Source organism: Lepus europaeus, chromosome 10 (genome assembly GCF_033115175.1).
Source record: "Lepus europaeus isolate LE1 chromosome 10, mLepTim1.pri, whole genome shotgun sequence".
NCBI lineage: Eukaryota > Metazoa > Chordata > Mammalia > Lagomorpha > Leporidae > Lepus > Lepus europaeus.
In genome coordinates this window covers 81,145,762-81,164,921 of record NC_084836.1, presented here as the reverse complement: position 1 = coordinate 81,164,921, position 19,160 = coordinate 81,145,762, and the positions used below count along the sequence as shown (strand labels likewise).

The window sequence follows — 19,160 nt, the reverse complement described above, 5'->3', positions numbered from 1 at the left end:
GGAAGCGGAACTCCCGAGGACAACCTTTGACCTCACGCATGCGCCGTGGCCGCGGTAGAACCGTTGCCGTGGTAACCAGACAGCGCGTCCTCCTCGGAGCTGGGAGCCGAGTGCAGCGTCGTGGAGTTGGGGTTTAGGTGGGTACGCGGGGACTGGATCCAGGGCGTCAAAGGCTCACCCTCAGGTCAGCTTCTGGGACTAGGGTGATCCTAGGAGAACGGGTTCATGTGTCCAGCCGAGGCGCCCTGGATAGGGAATTGGAGCCAACCTCCGCTCTAGACGCTTCAGGGCCGAGGACGTCAGGAACGGAGAGGAAACTACCATTCCCGGCATGCCCAGGGCGGGGAGCCTTCGCCGCGTTGCTTTCTGGGCTTTGTAGTCTCCGAGTCCGTACCCCTCAGCTTCCAGTTCTCGGCCGCTAATTAAACTCTGGGGCCTGGAATCCCGGGTCTTTTCCAAGGCAGGTGTTAGGGAAAAAGTGAAAACACATGAGCAGAGTAACTAGTGAACTACCCCGCCTTGCGGTAAGAAACGTGTTTAACGTTTTCATGTGTGCCCCGGTCACTGAAATTCTCAGGCCAGGGGCCTCGGCTGCCCAGCGGGGCTCATAGCTTCGCCCGTTTTCCCCAAGATGGAAGGGAAACACAGCTGGGAGGTTCTCAGTGATGGCCCTCGACCTTTCCTCAGGGGCAGGGAAGTGAGGCCAGCGGTGCCGAGGAGGTTGGAAAGGGACCCCTGGGCTCACAGCAAAGTTGGGCAGAGGGAACGCGACTCGCCCAGCCGGCCCGCGGCGCCTCCCCCGAGCCCGCCCTGATGTATGGTTGTCCCCCGAGTTCGCAGTTTGGGGCTCACTCCTGGCATGGTGCGCCCTGTAGGGTCAGGCGGCCGCAGGCTGGCGCGAATCCAACCGTGGTATCGCCCAGGCCCCTCACACCCTCAGATCCCACCCCCGTTCTTCCCTTTCTCCCCCCAAACGCCAGGAAACTTCTGATTTTTTTTTTTCATTTTCTAGAATATCGAGCAGTTGGAGTCGTAATATGTAGCTTTCTTTGTCAGATTGTCTTTTTAAAGACTTGAGAGGTAGAGCTACAGAGAAGGAGAGGGAGGGAGGTATTCCATCGCTGGTTCACTCCCCAAATGGCCATAAGGTCTGGGACCGGGCTGATCCAAACCCTGGAGCCAGGAGCTTTTTCCTGGTCTCCCATGTGAGTGAAGGGGCCCAAGGACATGAGCCATCTTCCACTGCTTTTCCAGGCCATAGCAGAGAGTTGGAACGGAAGTGGAGCAGCAGGGACTTGAATCTGCGCCCATATAGGATGCTGGTGCCGCAGGTAGAGGCTTAACCAGCTACACCAAAGCGCCAGGCCTCAGATGATCTTTTGTTTAGTGATATGCACCAATATTTCATGCTAGTTAAGAGAATTTCCAATTGCAAGTCTCCTTTGGTGTTTTGGAAAAAAGTGTGTTTGTGCGTGTGGTAATATTACATTTGCCTATGCGTTATGTTGCTTTTAAAAATATATTTCGGGGCTGGCACTGTGGCATGGTGGTGGAACTGCCACCTACAGTGCCGGCATCCCAGATGGGCGCCAGTTCAAGTCCACTATTGATCCAGCTCTCTTGGGCCCCTGGGACCCACGTGGGAGACCCAGAAGAAGCTCCTGGCTTCAGCCTGGCCCAGCCCCTGCCATTGTGGCCATTTGGGGAGTGAACCAGCACAGGGAAGAATCTCTCTCTCTCTCTCTCTCTCTCTCTCTCTCTCTCTGCCTCTGCATCTCTGTAGTTCTACCTTTCAAATAAATAAATCTTTTTTAAAAAAATACGTTTCGAAATTATAACCAGTACCAAAATATTTGTCATAGCGCTGTACCATCCATATTAAATATCTTTAACTTATCTCCCTTTTCAAAAATTTAAATAAAAGGAATGAGGTGATAATTATTTTCCCACCATAAAGATAAATCACCTAAGAAAATTAACAAATAGTTACTAACATTTGACTCCCGCATCCCGTATCAGAGCACCTGGGTTCGATACCTGCCTCCGGCTCCTGACTCCAGCTTCCTGCTGAGCAGATGCTCGGAGGCAGTGGTGATGGCTCAAGTCACTGGATTCCTGCCAGCCATGTGGGAGACTTGGTTTGGGTTCCCAGCTCCTGGGTTCAGCCCTGGGCCATTGCAGGCACTTGGCGGGTGAAGCAACAGATAGGTGTTCTCTGAGTCTCTCTCTCTCTCTCTCTCTCTCTCTCTCTCTCTCTCTCTCTGTTCTGACATTCTCTGTCTCTCAAGTAAAATAAATGAAAATGAAAAGAACATGGAATAAACAGGTGTTTCCCTTAGGTGCCATGCCTGAAATTGGCAGCTACAAGTGATTCAACAAGTGAGTAAGTGGCTTACGTGTCCCCAGCTGCGTTCCAATGTGCTCATCATCCTTCCATCACATGTTTTTATTGTGTGGTAATTCGGTTCAGCATTTTATTTTTTAATATTATCATTACTCCTTTTCCCTGAACGCTTATTCAGGTACACCTGCGTGTTTACTTTTTCCCTCCAAGCTTCTCATCTTACAGTCCACTCCCTTCTGGTCCTAAATCTTTTCTTCCTGAAATACACCTCTCACTAGATATTTCCACTGGATTCTTTGGTCATCTCTTTCAGTTTCTGTGTGAAATTGTCATTATTTCACCTTCATTTTTTAATGATTTCAAAACCACTATTTGAGTAGCGTAAAAACTGCAGAGCCACAGGCCCAGTTCATTGCCTATTTGAACAATCTGTGAGCTAAGGATTTTTGTATGTGTTAAACATTTGAACAGAGTTAAAGACTGTTACGCAACATAGGAAAATTATACCACAGTCTGATTTCGGTGCCCATAAGTAAACTTGTATTGGGATACAGTCAGGTTTGTTTGTATTCACATTGTACCTGGCTGTTACCTGGCTACAGTGTCACATTCGTAGAACTGAGTGTTTATATAGGGCACATGTGCTCACAGAGCCAAAATTCAAAAGGTTTTCCAGGCTTCTCTTGTTGCTAATGAGCCACATGTCAGCCTAGTTCTCTCTCAGATGCAGTTTGCATTTTTCCTGGTTGGCTTGAGGGCTTCGTCTTTGAGGTTTTGTAGTTTTCATTATCATATACTTAGGGTTTATTTTCTTTTGTCTTAAAGATTTTATTTATTTGAGAGGTAGAGTTACAGAAGGAGAGAGAGAGAGAGAGAGAGAGAGAGAGAGAGAGAGAGAGAGAGTCAGAGACTTCTATCCTCTGGTTCATTCCCCAAATGACCACAAAGACTCTAGCTGGGCCAAACCGAAGCCAGGAGCCTGGAGCTTCTTCCTGGTCTCCCACACTGGTTCAGGGGCCAGGGACTCAGGCCATAGCAGAGAGCTGGATGGGAAGAGGAACAGCTGGAACATGAACCAGCCGCAGGCAGAGGCTTTACCCACTGCACCACAGCACCGGTCCCCAGTTTGCCTGTTTTTGAGCCTGCTGGATGGTGCATGATAAATTGATTTTCCCTAGGAAGGGACGAAGGGAGAGATTGGGGGAGGGAGAGAGAAGGCGAGATGGACATTGAGACACTGAGAGAGGCACTGAAGTCATTTTGTGGTCGGTGGTTCCTGTCTGCCGCATGTGCTGTGTTTCTGTAGCATCAGCCCCTCCACTGTCCGTGTCGGGAGAGAGTGGGCTCAGAAATCACATGGGAGAGTCTGGGCTCCTTTACCACGGAGCTCCTGGACCATCTTGCGGGGCGCGGTGGCCCCCTCGGGGAGCCTCGTGAAGCTATGCTGCCTACATTCACCTGACCACGTCGAGCCTGTCTCAGCACTGCCGCCCTGCAGGGCCCACGGTAGCAGAAAGTCTGCGTGGACACGGCTGCAGCTGTCAGCATTTTCCCCTGCACCTCTTGACCATGGCCGTGGTGGCTGAGACATTTAAGAGGTCACTGCATCAGCAAATAATCTATTTCAGCATTTTCCACTTCTGTTGACAGAATGTTTGGAAGCAAAGAATACAGTTGCAGCAGAAATTTCTTTCTTTCTTTTTCTTTTTTTCTTTTTTAAGATTTATTTAGTTAGAGGGAGAGGCAGAGAGAGATTGAGATCTTCCATCCTCTGGTTCACTTCCCAAATGGCCCCAACAGCTAGAGCTGAGCCCGTCCGCAGCCAGGAGCCAGGAGCTTCCAACGGGTCTTCCGATGCGGGTGCAGGGGCTCAGGCACTTGAGCCATCCTCTAGTGCTTTCCCAGGCCATAGCAGAGAGCTGGATCGGAAGTGGAGCAGCTGGGACTTGAACCAGCACCCGTATGGGATGCCGGCACAGCAGGCTGTGGCTTAACCCACCATGCCAACACTCCAGCCTCAGTTGCAGAAATTTCTAGACAGGTCGTTTTTGCAACACTTCATCCTCCTCTGGACAACCGTGTTGGCTGGTTTGTGGGGAAGGTCGTTGCCCACTGCCCCCAGGGGAAAGTGTGTTGTCTGAGACCCCTGTGCTGGGCTCCTGGTGGCCATATGGAAATTGAGTTAATGTGTACTTTTGTGAGTCCTGCAGCTGAACTGGGTTGTCATCTCAGGTTGACCGTGGACTGTTTTCTCTCTCTCTCGGGGACAGGATACAACATGTCAGTCCTCACGTCTCCAAGAGGCAAGGTAGAAGTGGTTCATTGCCGCAGAACAGAGTCGCAGGATATCCACTGTATCAAGAGCCTCATCAGGAAATTCACCCAGAAGCTCTTTGGGAAGTTTAATATCATCTATCTCCTGTAAGTACGCAGCCTACAGTTCAAGGGCGTCTGTTTTGTCACACCCCAGGAAGGGGACCCCACTCCCTCGTCCTCCACAGGTGTCCAGTGAAGAAAGGTGTTAGCAAGAACCAGGAGCGGCAGATTGTTGTATCCTGTGACAGCTTCCCCGTGAGCTTTGAATTCAAGTGCGCTGGGTTCACGTCACAAGCGTCGCCCTCATTGGCGGAGAGATCATTTGTGTTGGGCTCTGTGATTTGCCGACATCACCTTGCTTAATCGCTCCAACGCTTCTCCATGGTAGCCACTGCTGTGTCCTTTTTTAAAATATATTTATTTGAAAGTCAGAGCTACACAGAGAAGGAGAGGCAGAGAGAGAGAGCGGTATTCCATCCACTGGTTCGCTCCCCAAGTGGCCGCAGCAGCTGGAGCTGCACCCATCCTGAGCCAGGAGCTTCTTCCGGGTCTCCCACACAGATGCAGGGCCCAAGGATTTGGGCCATCTACCACTGCTTTACCAGGCCAAAGCGGAGAGCTAGATCTGAAGTGGAGCAGCCGGGACTCGAACCAGCGCCCATATAGGGTGCAGGTACTGCAGGCGGTGGCTTTACCTGCTCCACCACAGCGCCAGCCCCTGCTGTGTCCATTTTACAGATGAGGATCCGTGGGCTGCCCGAGATCAAGCATTAAGTAGGAAAAGCCTGGATTGGTTCATTACTGCTGCTTTTAAAAGGTTTTTCTAAACTTTGAAGTATGCCTAGGTTTTTGTTTCTTAAAAGACTTGTTTCTCCCTGTTTATTTTTTTTAAACCTATAGACCTTCTAGCAACACCAGAGTTTATTCTTTAATTTGCTGCTCATTATTTTGCAGGAAATATTAGATGACCTAGTATTTTGATATGATTTTGATATGAACCTAAGGGTTCATATCAAGTTAAATCGAAATGTTTAAACTAGGGATAGCCCGGGACACTGAAGTTTGTAGCTTTGGGTTTCCACATGGACGAATGTAACATAAATCGGTGTGTTACTGGATGCCAGTAGGGAAAGTGTACAGTGGGTCTTAAGAAAGTTCACTGAAAATGCATCCTAGGAAAAGCCATGTGTAAATTTCAAATATTGTTTGTACCAAAATAAACTTATCATTTAATTCCATTTTCTGTGAGCTTTTCTGAAGTACTCCTGTATAAAATGCATTACAAGTACGCGTACCAATGAAACGATTGCGGTTTTTGGCATTGTGGTGGACTGAGAATGTCCGCTCAGTGGAAGCGGTAAAAACCTCGGTGACACATACCCAGAAACACAGATAGTAAAGACCCTGTCGGCATAGCCACCATCAAAACTGAAACCAGAGACTTAACAAGATCAGCAAGAACCAACAGCAGCTTTCTCCCTGAGGGTTTTTGTAACATTCTGGAAACCTCCTATTTCTGTTTTGAAAGTTCTGTGTTGAACAGATGATAACCACTCCCCCACAAGGAAGGCAGGATGAGATCTCTTTGTATAAAACAGGGGTGTTCATTGTAAAGATGAATGAAATATAAACCCAACGCATAAAAGTTCAATGTAAGGATCGGACTTTTAGCCTAGTGGTTTAAGACACCTGAATCCCGTAATGGATTCCCTGGGTTCAGTTCCTAAGTTTGGTTCCTGATTGCAGCTTGGTGCTAGTGCAAACCCTGAGAGGAAGCAGCGATGGCTCAAGTAATTGGATTCTTGCCACCCATGTGGGAGACCTGGATTGAGTTCTAGCTCCCAGCTTCAGCTCCAGCCCGGCCTTGGCTGTTTGGGGCATTTGAGGAGTGAACCAGCAGATGGGAGTTCTCTGTCTATTGTGTGTCTGTTTTTCTGCCTCACACACATTTGAAAAAAATTTTTTTTGTTTTTGAGGTAAGGAAACTATTGTTTCAACTTCAGCATGGAATTGAGGGGAATAAAGTCTAATATGAGAATTCTTAGCACCTGCTGGTTTGAGCTCCATGTTAATTATATGAATAGTCCCCAAAATCTTCAAGGGGAGAATTTAATGGAAAATGCTCACAAGCGATACATACACAGACTAGGTCTGGAGGAGTTGAACATCAGCTCGTACTCCAAATCTCTCCCACAGATAAAGTTCCAGAGGACAGGAGGTCACAGTCAGGAATCATGAACGCAGGCTCAGACAGGAGCCGTTAGTGAGGACCAAGAACAACAAGAACTATACAGCAGAGTCAGAGTCTCAAAGATTTACTAAGTTGATCAAACAAAGGTAAAACATCTATGTTTACAAAGCCTAAAGGGAAAGGGTAAGTTTAAGAGGATGTTCAAGAATTAAAAGACCACAAGAATGAATAAACGGATTTGAGCAAAAGTCATATAAAATATTTGAAGGTAAAAATATACTTGAAGTTAGAATCTCAGGGGATACATTAAGTCTCAGCATAGACACAGTTGAAGACAAATCATGAACTGCAGAATCCGTACCAATGAATTACGTAGACGTCAGCACCAAGGGAGACAAAACCAGTAAAACATGAAACGTGTTAGAGCTCATCGGAGTTGTGAAAGGAAATGATGGGAAGTTGAAAGGTCAGTATTTGAAGAGAGAATGGCTGAGAATTTTCTAGAACTGTTGAGAAGCACTAATTCTTAGATCCTGGAAAGTTACTGAGTTCCAGACAGGATAAATGCACAGAGAAACCCACAAGTAAGCACATTGCAGTGAGACAGCCCGAGCTGAAAAGGTCTGAAAGACAGCCACAAAGACAAGACAGATTCCCTGCCGGGAGTCTCGAGGGCTAGGCTCATAGATGACATCTCACTTGCAGCAGCGGGGCCAGAGGCAGCAGGGGTCTTCAGAACTGGCGAGAAGGTCACGTCAACTTAGACATGTGTGCTCAGTGAACCATTCTTCAGGACCTAGGAGATGGGTGCACATTCAGACAAACAAAAACAAAATAATGATCTGTGAGGAATAATGCAGTAGAACTTTAAAAAAGACAAAAACAGTATCAGCTGAGAGGAACCTGATTAGAATGGAAGTATTCTTATGGTTCTGTTCGAGAAGATGGTGCGGTAGGTAGCATAGGAAGGTGCACCTTCTCCCTCCCGTGAGCCACACATCCTGGCATTTGTGCCCTTGTTTAACCCCTGCTCATGCTGAATCGTGTGTAACCATGCATGCTGGCCCTGTGGAACCACCAGAAAGCAGCAGAAGCAATACTGTCTGACTTGAAGCCCAAGTCCCATATGGCTTTGCAGCTCCCACTGAGTCTCTTGCAATGCTCCCTCCCAGAACGCTGAGGCCACAGGAATTAAAGCTGCTTAGGTGGCTACACGCACGTCTTCCAACAGTGACACCAGTATCAGTTGCTACCCATGTAGGTGAGCGTTGAATCCTCAGACAATGCTGGCCGCAGCCACCACGTGACCACCATCACATGAGCAATCCCAGGTGAAAACTGCCCAGTGGAACTCACTGAACTCACAGAGACAGTGGTACATTGTTACTGTAAGCCATCAAGCTTTGGGAGTGGCTGTTAACTGGAAGAGAGTAAAGATTTTGTTAAGAATATATGTTATCATGGTTAAGATCATGATTAAAAGACTAGACAGAGATTATAGTGGTGTATAGAAGGAAAAACAGAATGAGAAATGCAAAGCGAAAATCTGAAAGTGTATCAGTAGTCACAATAAATGTATTGGGAGAAAATTATTAACAGATACAAATGGGAAGGTTGTCTTCAAACCAAAACAGCCATAATAAGAAGAGATATACCTAAGTTGCAAAGACACAGAAGAGCACACACCTGGACTGCCACTTCAGATGTGATGCAGACAAAGGAACACGGGAGTCCCTTTCATTCACGCAGTTAGAGCCAAAGCAGAAAGGTCTGATACCGATTTCCCCCAAGATTGCCGTCAACTGTAGTGAAATAAGTATTGGCCATCCTTGGAAAATTCCCTAAATGAATTTAATAAATGAGATGTTACTCCAAAGGAAAGAGCTCTAATTTCTGTTGCTAGATAGTATCTTTAAGCATTGGCATCCTTAGTGTGAAATACATAAGTGTTTGTGTGTACGAAGAGGCTTCAAAAAGTTTGTGGAGAGCAATTATTAACATTTTTCCATGAGCATTTGGAAGTGCCCTCAAATTTATTAATATGCTGCTCAAATTTGTATTTAGATGACTACAAAGAACAGTTTAAAATCCAGTTTTTCAAAGCACACCTTCTGCCTCTACTTTCTCCCTCCCCTTCTTTCCCTTTCTTTGCTCTCAGGATTTTTTTTTTTTTTATCTGTCCTGAAGAGGCCATAATGGCTCGGAGGTAATAAGAAGTAGAAATTATGTACACAAAAGGATAAGGCCACAGAAGTTACTTTTTACAGTCAGCTATTTGGAAATTGTGGTGCATTTTCCCATTGAGACAAAGTTCTTCCTGGCTGGCTTCCCAGGCCAGCCCACAAAGGCTTATTTAATCTATAATGTCTGTTCGGTGTGGTACTGTGCTAATTGTGCTGTAGAACCCAACCACCATCCCAAGGTTCCCATGGATAAATGCATTTCAAGTTGAAATTGGGCTTCCAGGAACACATTGTCTCCTGCTCCCCTGAGGGGATAGCAGCCTCCCTGTCCCCAATTCTTGCCCACCACTTCCTCCCTTCCACATCTACTGTCGTCATAGCCCGCGAGCATGGGTCCTTGTGCCCTAGATGATTTCTCTGCTGAATTAGGTAGTGGTGGTGGCGGTAGGGGGTGGCTCTCAGCTTGAGGCCGTAGGCCATAGACCTGGGAGCCTGCAGTAGAGAAGCCCAGAAGACCAGAAACTGAAAGGAAACACGTCAGAGGCGGCATGAGGGGAGGGGCCCTCAGTTAATCCGATGGGGAGAAGTTGAGGGGCTGTGTTCCTCGGCTTATGGTTCACTGAGCGGATACTGTATTCTAGAAGGCTGAGAGACCACCCACCACCTCCTTTCCTCTATAGCCAATGCTCGGATGGAGCCTGTGGGCCAGGTGCACCGTGGTTCATCCCAGTGGATAAGGGGTATGGGGATACGTGACTACCTATGACCTCCCATGAGAGAGGACAGTGGCTGTAGGTGCCGAGACTGACATCCTGAGCACAGTGTTATCTTAAGATGCTCATACATCTAGTGGTACCCAAAGGGATACAAGTTGGTAACATGCCCAAGGCATTTTTGTTTTAAATACTCTATGTGTTTATAGTTACCCTCTCAGAGGGGCTGGCTTTCCCTTTATTGTACTGATGTGAAATTCCTGTTAAAATACTCCTCTTTAAGCCAAAAGGAAATCAATTTAAAGGAAACAAAAATAAAATTCCAGGAATGCAACGTGTGTGAGCCATGGCTGCTTGGTGAACTTCTTGAGTGGCAATGATAAGTGCCCTCCAGTGGGAATGCATGGGCCCCACACGCTGTGGGTGGTGCAGTTCCATTTTCAAACACATGCAAAATACAGCCAACATGCACACAGCTACCTGCAAGAAAAGATCCATCTAGAGAGAAACCAGAATCACCATGGTTGGTCATCTCAGCAGGATGGAATTTTTCTAATTATTTTTTTTTTCCTTTGGCTTGCATACTTCAAAAAGTGCCTGGAAAAATGAAATTAAAATATGTTCATTTTGGTGCAAAGAATCTGAAATCTATGATCTTTTTTTTCCTCAAATATGAATTTCCCATGAATATTTTTTTAAGATTGATATACTACAAAGGCAGAATTACAGCGAGAGAAAAGGAGATAGAGAGAGCTTCCTTCTTTTTTTTTTAAAAAAAAGATTTATTTATTTATTTGAAAGAGTTGCACAGAGAGAAGGAGAGGCAGAGAGAGAGAAAGAGAGAGAGGCCTTCCATCCATTAGTTCACTCCTGAATTGGCCGCAGTGGCTAGAGCTGCACCGATCCAAAGCCAGGAGCCAGGAGCCAGGAGCCAGAAGCTTCTTCTGGGTCTCCCATGCAGGTGCAGGGGCTCAAGGACTTGGGCCATCTTCTACTGCTTTCCCAGGCCATAGCAGAGAGCTGGATCCGAAGTGGAGCAGCCGGGTCTTGAACCGGCGCCCATATGGGATGTTAGCACCACAGGTGTTGGCTTTACCCACTACGCCACAGCGCCGGCCCTGAGAGAGCTTCCTTCTGCTGGTTCACTTCCCAAATGCTCTCAAGAGCTGGAACTGGGCTAGGCTGAAACCAGGAACTAGGAGCTTCATCCAGGTTTCCCACGTGGGTGAAGGGGCACAAAGACTTGGACCACCTTTTGTTCCTTTCCCAGGTGCATTAGCAGGGAGCTGGATCGGAAGTGGAGCAGCTGGTGCCCATATGGGATGCCAGCATTGCAGGATTATGCCACAACACCTGCCCCTTTTCCATGAACTTTTTTTTACAATTCCTATTTTCTCATGTTAGTCTCCCCTGGCACTTTGTTCTTACTGCAGTAAAAGCACAACTAGAAAGCATATGTAACTTTCTCTCTTTCCCCGTTTTTTTTTTTTTTTTTTGAAAGGCAGAGTGGACAGTGAGAGAGACAGAGAGAAAGGTCTTCCTTTTGTTTTCGTTGGTTCACCCCTCAATGTCCGCTGCAGCTGGCGCACCGCGCCGATCCGAAGCCAGGAGCCAGGTGCTTCCACCCAGTCTCCCATGCAGGTGCAGGGCCCAAGCACTTGGGCCATCCTCCACTGCCTTCCTGGGCCACAGCAGAGAGCTGGACTGGAAGAGGAGCAACTGGGACAGAATCTGGTGCCCTGACTGGAACTAGAACCCGGTGTGCCGGTGCCGCAGGTGGAGGATTAGCCTTTTGAGCTGCAGCGCCGGCCCCAATTATCTTCTTCTTACCCCCTCCCCATCCCCTCTTCAGTTATATGCTGTCTTCTCTCCTTAAGGAGGAAAAAAGGGGCTAAGGGGGAAGAAGTCCTTCTTTGTTTTTTAAAAGAACATTTCAGTCCTCTCCTGCAAGTTCAGGTGTCAGTGGATTTTGTTCCTCTGGAAACGTGGACATTGGCTTTCAATTCATACACACATGGCCATGCACGTGATAAACAGCATACCGTTTCTGAAGTCATAGCTCTTATGGTCTTGGTATGCCACAAGACTGGATAGCACTGGGTGGGACTGGAGGACAGGCGCCCCTTCGGAACAACCAGCAGGAGCAAGTTGGCAGGCCCACTTCTCCTCCACTTGCTGGGTTGCCTTTGCTTAAGCAAGACCCGCTAGTGTTCCAGTTTCTGCAGCTGGGGCGGTGGCACTCAGATCTCAGTGTCCACGTGAATCAGTTAGGGACACGGGCTCAGGGTTTGGGGAGATTGTGTCAGCGTGCCGATGGAGATGCAGCTGCACTCTGGGCTTTGCTGCTGCACATCAGTGACCAGTTCATCGTGGTTTGCTCAGGACTTCCCTCACTTTAGCACTCACAGTCTCATACTCTGGGCATCTCCTCAGCCCTGGGCAAGGAGGAGCGGTTCACCACCCTACCTGTGCACATTTAGGCCAATGTAGGAGAGGAGAAATAATTTTCCTATCTGATTTCTAACGGTAGGCTATTAGATACTTAATATAACACTTGTTTGAAGAGATAAAATTTTATTTTATTTTTTGTTTATTTGAAAGGTAAAGAGACACAGAGAAACAGAGAAAGACAGAGAGTGATCTGCTGTCTGCTGGTTCACTCCCTAAACTCCTGTACTAGGCAGGGATAGGGCAGGCCAAAGCCAGGAGTCCAGAATTGAATCTGGGGCTCCCACGTGGATGGAAGGGACCCAAGTGCTTGAGCCATCATCTGCTGCCTCCCTGGGTGAGCATTGGCAGAAAGCTAGAACTGGAAGCAGAGCCAGGATTCAAACCCAGCTTCTCCACCAGATGCAGGCGTCCCACCTAGGGGCTTAACTGTCTCTCCCAAGATGTTATTTTAAAGAAAAGCTTAGTTGATAGCACCAGATGTCTCGAAGGATCTACCCTCAAGGTAGCTACAAGATCATTCACACCTCTTCTAACGGTTAGCAAACCTCACGCGGTGACTGCAGAGCCCCAGTAGCCTAAGGAGGGAGAAAATGACATGTCCTCACCTACCTTTGGCAACCTTTACTCACGTGTGCAATGTTAATCATTCCCCACAGAGAAAAGGCAAACCTTGCCATTACGCTGCACAACGACAAGGAGGAGATCATGGCCCAGGCCACCTTCCTGGACTATCCCAACTGGAATGTGGCCAAGCAGGATGACTGGGTGTCCGTGTTCCGGGAGCTCGACAGTGAAATCCCATGCACAGTAAGAGATCACGCACCGTGTTCTTGAGAGAGGCTCAGCTTGGGAGGGAAGGCCTGTGCTTGCCAGGCCGTCTTTTGAGATTTCTTTTTTTCTTTTTTTGATTGAGCAGTCCTACACTCTCACAGGAAGTGGATGACAGCATGGCAGTTAGACATGAAGGAGCTGGTGGGAAGGCAAGGGGCCAGAGGGGACAAGGGAGGGTGAGGGGGCTCCAAAGCAGCCAGCCAGTACCATGACCCAGCTCGCCCAGCTCATGTTCTTCCACTGTAGGCTGGGAGCAAGGATTTAGTGAAAGTGTCCAGCCTGTGCTTCTGCATGCTGATATCCGGGTCTTAGATAAGATGGGGGGCTGGGAGGACCTTGCCAATCACATGGGTACCCTTGTAATAATGACAACGCAGCCTGAGATTTTTTTTTTTTTTTGACAGGCAGAGTGGACAGTGAGAGAGAGAGACAGAGAGAAAGGTCTTCCTTTACCATTGGTTCACCCTCCAATGGCCGCTGCGGCCGGCGCACAGTGGCCGGCACGCCGTGCTAATCTGAAGCCAGGAGCCAGGTGCTTCTCCTGGTCTCCCATGGGGTGCAGGGCCCAAGCACTTGGACCATCCTCCACTGCACTCCTGGGCCACAGCAGAGAGCTGCACAGGAAGAGGAGCAACCGGGACAGAATCCGGCGCCCCAACCGGGACTAGAACCCGGAGAGCCGGTGCCACAGGTGGAGGATTAGCCTATTGAGCCATGGCACCGGCTGCAGCCTGAGATTTACGTGGCACTCCATAACTTTCAAACAGCCCTAGTGGACTCTTGCTCCTTTAATGTCTTTTAGCCATAGGCACACGACCACCTGTTCGCTAAAGAGAGCTAGGTTTGAGGTTCCTGGGAGTCCAGCCTGGGTACCTAGTGCCAAGTGGGAGCTTTTCCTGTGTGTGGCCTGCCACAGCCGGGTCAGGAAATGAACCCAGTTTCTGGGGAGTACCAGGGGCTGTGACTCTGGGCAGCACCCTTGCCTGCTGGCAGGAAAAGAGGGAATACCAAGTGAGCACAGGGGTGGACTCACGCCCAGCGTGTGCCTCCATGTACACACGCACGCACATGCACCTACCGCCCAGCAAGCCACTCAGCACTTGACTCAGCTTGATGATGCCTCTTCCCTTTGCCTTTGTACTTCCTCCTGCTGCTGCCACCCTGCACCCCCAGGTATCATGGCCAGGAAAGTTCCCTCAAACTCAGGATCAGTCCAATGCTTATATCTCTGATTGACTTCCTACTGACTGGGGTGTTTTACAGTTCCATAGGAATAGCAAATAACCTTGTAGGCTTTTGTCCGTTGGAGAGGTAAATAATTCCTGTCTAGTGAAAGAAGTAACCTCAGAGGTTACAGTTTATGGTTCTATAGGACATTAATGTATCTAACCTAGCAATTTTTTTTAAAAAAAATTATTTCTTTGATTGGAAGACAGAGTTAATGGAGAGAGCAAGAAAGATTGAGGGAGAAAAGGATCTTCCATAAATTGTATTATTCCCCAAATGGCAGCAACAACTGAGGCTGGGCCAGACCAAAGCAAGAGCCAGGAACTCCATCCAGGTTTCCTGCATGGGTGCAGGGGCCCAAGCACTTGGGCTATCTTCCACTGCTTTCCCAGGCATATTAAAGGGAGCTGGATCAGAAGTGGAGCAGCCAGGACACAAACCGGTGCCCTGTGATGACGGGCATCACAGGTAGCGGCTTCACCCACTGTGCCACGATGCCAGCCCCTACCCTCCTTTTACCCTCCAAACAAGCAGTCATGCTTCCTCCTCAGAGCCTGCTGGCATGGTAGGTGGTGGCTTAACCCGCTGTGCCACAATGCACGCCCCTAGCCTAGCAGTCTGATCAGTGCATTCCCTCATTAAATTGCCTGAAGTGTCCAGCTCCTGTGAGAGCGTCCACGAGTTGTCTCATGAATTGATGAGTTGAAATGGAATACCCACTTTGTATTTTGTTAAGATCGTGAGTTTACCTTTATGAAAATTATAAATTAGCACCATCATTCATAAACTCTTCCCCCCCCTTTTTTTCTTTTTCCTACTTTCCTAAAAATGTTTCTTTATAAACTATCATATAACAGGGATAAGTATACTCCGAAAACAAGGAATGTTGCATTCCTGCTGAGTGCAGGCACCGCCCTCACGAGTCACGGTACCAGCTTGCACTTGCACTGCTCCCCGAATTTGAAGATTTGTTCGTAAACTGAAGGGTACCAAGTTGAGCAGACCCGTGGTGGGTGTATAGAACTGTTAACTGTGTGTAGGCCACTTAAACAGTCCTCAGGTGCATGGGATGAAGCTCTTAGAGATCCTGCAAAATTTAGCCCAAGGACTGTGTTAGAATCTTTCTGCTCTGGAGTTTTCAGCTCCCAGGAATCCCAGGAGTAATATCGGATTCTGACCCAGGATTTATAACGTGACATCTGCCTTTCATCCTTTGACTTTCTAAGAGGGTCTTTCTCCTGTGTCCCCTGAATAGAGCTGTAGCTGCTGATTAAGAGCCCTGGGAGGAAGGTGACCCTCTCACTCGGCATAGACACTCTTCCCCCAGGACAAGACTGCTGAGTTCATGTCATCTGTTTCACTCCCCTGCAAGTTCTTTCCTGCCCCCACTGCCCACTCGAGAGGGAAGGAGGAAGGGCCAGGAGCTCTGAACTCATTATGATCCCTGTCTCTTTGAATAATTCCAAGCTGGGAGGATAGAGGGCAGTGACTACATTGTGGCATAGCAGGTAAAGCCACCACCTACAGTTCCAGCATCCTATATGAGCACCAGTTCGAGTCGTGGCTGCTCCATTTCTGATCCAGCTCTCTGCTATGGCCTGGGAAAGCAGTGGAAGATGGCCCAAGTCCTTGGGCCCCTGTACCCGTATGAGAGATCTGGAAGAAGCTCCTGGCTCCTGGCTTTGGATCGGCCCAGGTCCGGCCATTGCAGCCAGTTGGGGAGTGAACCGGTAGATGGAAGACCCCGCCCCCCACCTCTGCCTTTCAAATAAATAAATAAATAAATCTTTTTTTTTTTTTTTAAAAGAGTGAGGGCATTGCATCATTTAGATGAAAGATGTCATCCACAGATGCCAGGCAGCTCTGGGACTGGGGTGGCCCCGCTGCTCTGCTCTGATTTAGTCTGCATACCTTTCAGCCTTTGACCCATGTCCTGTTTTCTTCTGCAGCCTCTGAATACGTTGTTCATGCACCTGTTTGTGGCCGTGGATGAGTATTCCATTGACTGTTGCAAAGAGATTATTCGGTGAGTGGGCAGGGTCTTGCAGATAGTGAACATGAAGGTAGCCATGTGGATAGTTTGAAATATTTATTTGCTTCAAAGTTTTTATTTATTTATTTATTTTTTATATACAAGAGAGAGGGAGAGATCTCCCATCTGCTAGTTCACTGCACAGATGCCCACAATAGTCAGGGCTGGATCAGGTGGAAGCCAGGAGCCTAGAACTCAATCCAGGTCTCCCACAGGGGTGGCAGGGATGCAAGTTCTTGAGCCCTCATCTGTTGCCTCCCAGGGAGCACCTTAGCAGGAAGCTGGAATTGGAAGCAGGGCCAGGCCTCACACCCAGGGGGTCTGATGGGGTGCGGGCGTCCCTACTGGTGTCTTAGCCATGGTGCCAAATGACCTGCACCTGAAGTCTTTTTTTTTTTTTTTTTTGACAGGCAGAGTGGATAGTGAGAGAGAGAGAGACAGAGAGAAAGGTCTTCCTTTTGCCATTGGTTCACCCTCCAATGGCCGCCACAGTAGGCACGCTGCGGCCGGCGCACCGCACTGATCCAAAGGCAGGAGCCAGGTGCTTCTCCTGGTCTCCCATGGGGTGCAGGGCCCAAGCACTTGGGCCATCCTCCACTGCACTCCTGGGCCACAGCAGAGAGCTGGACTGGAAGAGGAGCAACCGGGACAGAATCCGGCACCCCAACCGAGACTAGAACCCGGTGTGCCGGCGCCGCAAGGCAGAGGATTAGCCTATTGAGCCACGGCGCCGGCCCCTGAAGTCTTTTTTAAAATAGCATGAAATTCTTTGGGAGCCTTTAATTTGCTTGTGACTTGTGGCTATCTTAAAGCATTTACTTTGAATAGCAGTAATATTTTGGAATGAACCTGATCTGATCCTTTGAATCTGCTCTCTGTTGAGCACACATCTTTCACTGCTATCATTTGAGGCATCCACCGAGTGAGGTCATTTAAAGAAATGCAGTGAGGCCGGCACTGTGGCGTAGCAGGTAAAGCTGCTGCTTGCAGAGCCAGCATCCCATATGGGTGCTGGTTGGAGACCTGGCTGCTCCACTTACGATCCAGCTCTCTGCTATGGCCTGGGAAAGCAGTAGAAGATGCTCCAAGTCCTTGGGCCCTTGCACTCACGTGGGAGACCCAGAGGAAGCTCCTGGCTCCTGGAGCAGTGTAGCTCCAGCCATTGTAGCCAACTGGGGAGTGAACCAGCAGATGGAAGACCTCCCCCTCTCTCTCTTCCTCTCCTTCTCTCTCTGTGTAACTCTGACTTTCAAATAAATGAATAAATCCTTTAAAAAAAATAAAGAAATGCAGTAGGGGATGTTGGGGAAGAGTAAAGCATCACAAGCTTGGATGTTTTCAAAAAGATACTTTTCCTCAACCTTCTCTTTAGAAGTGTTTATAAATGTGACAGACTGCAGTAATTTCCCGAATAACAGGGTGCGCTGAAATGCGACCAGCGGGGCTGTGGAGTCACGGCAATGCACCTCCGACAGCCCGTGCAGACATGCGGGGGTGGTGGCCTCCACATCCAAGTCGCTGTGTAATGTCACACCAGATTGTCCAGATGCCAGGTCAGAGGTTAACATTAGCAGAAATCTGGTGTGCCGCCTGCCCAGGGGACCCTTTACTATTTCCACCTCCGTGGAACGGGCAGATTAGAGGCCCTTTGGAATCCAGCGGGAAGCAGAGGAGAAAAACATTTGCCTCTGCAGGTAGGGAGCAGAGGAGCCCATGTGGGTTTATGTCCGCCTCGTTTTTTGTTTTGTTGTGTGGATTTTTTTTGTATGTGTGATGGCATTTGTGCCAGCTAATAGGATTGCATTGCTGGTAATGCCTGTTTCTCTCTCTCTCTCTCTCTCTCTCTCTCTCTCTTTTTGGGCAGGACTGTGTTTAAGGCAGTGCCGGAACTGCACTTCATATTTCTCATAGTGCCATACTACATGAGCCTAGGTAAGGCCGACTGACCACCTGCCATGCACAGTAGCTAGCACAGGAAATTCGTCCTCGGAATGGTGTTTTTTTGGAAGAGAAAACAAGAGTAGTCTCCAGGTCCTAAATATGTCCCATGCGTGTTTGATCATCACCATTTGAATTTTGAATGGGAACTGTGTTTTGTTCTGAAGCCACAAGGTTATGTCTTGATAAAGTGAGGCCACATTTCTCTCTCTCTCTCTTGGTGTAGGCTCGACTCTCAGCACTGTTTTTGACCAAGTAGGAAATGTCCCATGCCTGACCTACAGGGAGGACTTTGCAGTGCACATTTGTCACAGGCACAACCACTACCCTCAGCTGCACATTCGCAAAGCAAGGTACAGTTGGCATACAGCCTCCGTAACCTAAACCTCATTGGGAATACCATCATAATGAGAGTTTTTAAAAGTACTTATTTATTTGAAAGGCAGAATAACAGAGAGACTAGAAGATAGATAGATAGATAGATGGGGTGGGGGGGGTCTTCCATTTGCTGATTTACTTCCTAAGTGGCCACAACAGTTAGATCTGGGCCAGACTGAAACAGAAGCTAGGCACTCCTTCTGGGTCTCCCATGTGGGTGCAGAGGCCCAAGCACTTGGGCCATCGTTTCCTGCTTTCCCAGGCCTTAGCAGAGAGCTGGATCAGAAGTGGAGCAGCCACTACTAAAACCATTGCTCTGATATGAGATGTTGGAGTCTCATGTGGCGGCTTAGCCCACAACTCTACAACCCCAGCCCCTTAACGAGGGGGTTAAATTACCAGCTCTTACAGTAGTAACTCATCATAGCAGGGGTTACATCTTATAGTAAATCGTCATAATGTGGATTACATTTACAGAACTAAATAATGTTCATTTGGTTTCCTGTGTCCCTGAAGTTGTGAATTTAGCACTAGGGGTTTCTGAAAGCACAGTCCT

General features: G+C 48.3%; 1 protein-coding gene across 1 annotated transcript in view; it reads left to right on the top strand.

Moving 5' to 3' along the window:
* The first annotated feature begins 4,622 nt into the window (after window positions 1–4,622).
* Window positions 4,623–19,160, top strand: part of CFAP61 (cilia and flagella associated protein 61) — a 254,395-nt gene continuing 239,857 nt past the window's right edge. The window contains exons 1-5 of the mRNA XM_062203798.1: window positions 4,623–4,765; window positions 12,855–13,005; window positions 16,206–16,282; window positions 18,153–18,220; window positions 18,453–18,579. Of these exons, the coding sequence (XP_062059782.1) occupies window positions 4,623–4,765; window positions 12,855–13,005; window positions 16,206–16,282; window positions 18,153–18,220; window positions 18,453–18,579 (566 nt within the window). The remainder of the gene's footprint in view (window positions 4,766–12,854; window positions 13,006–16,205; window positions 16,283–18,152; window positions 18,221–18,452; window positions 18,580–19,160) is intronic.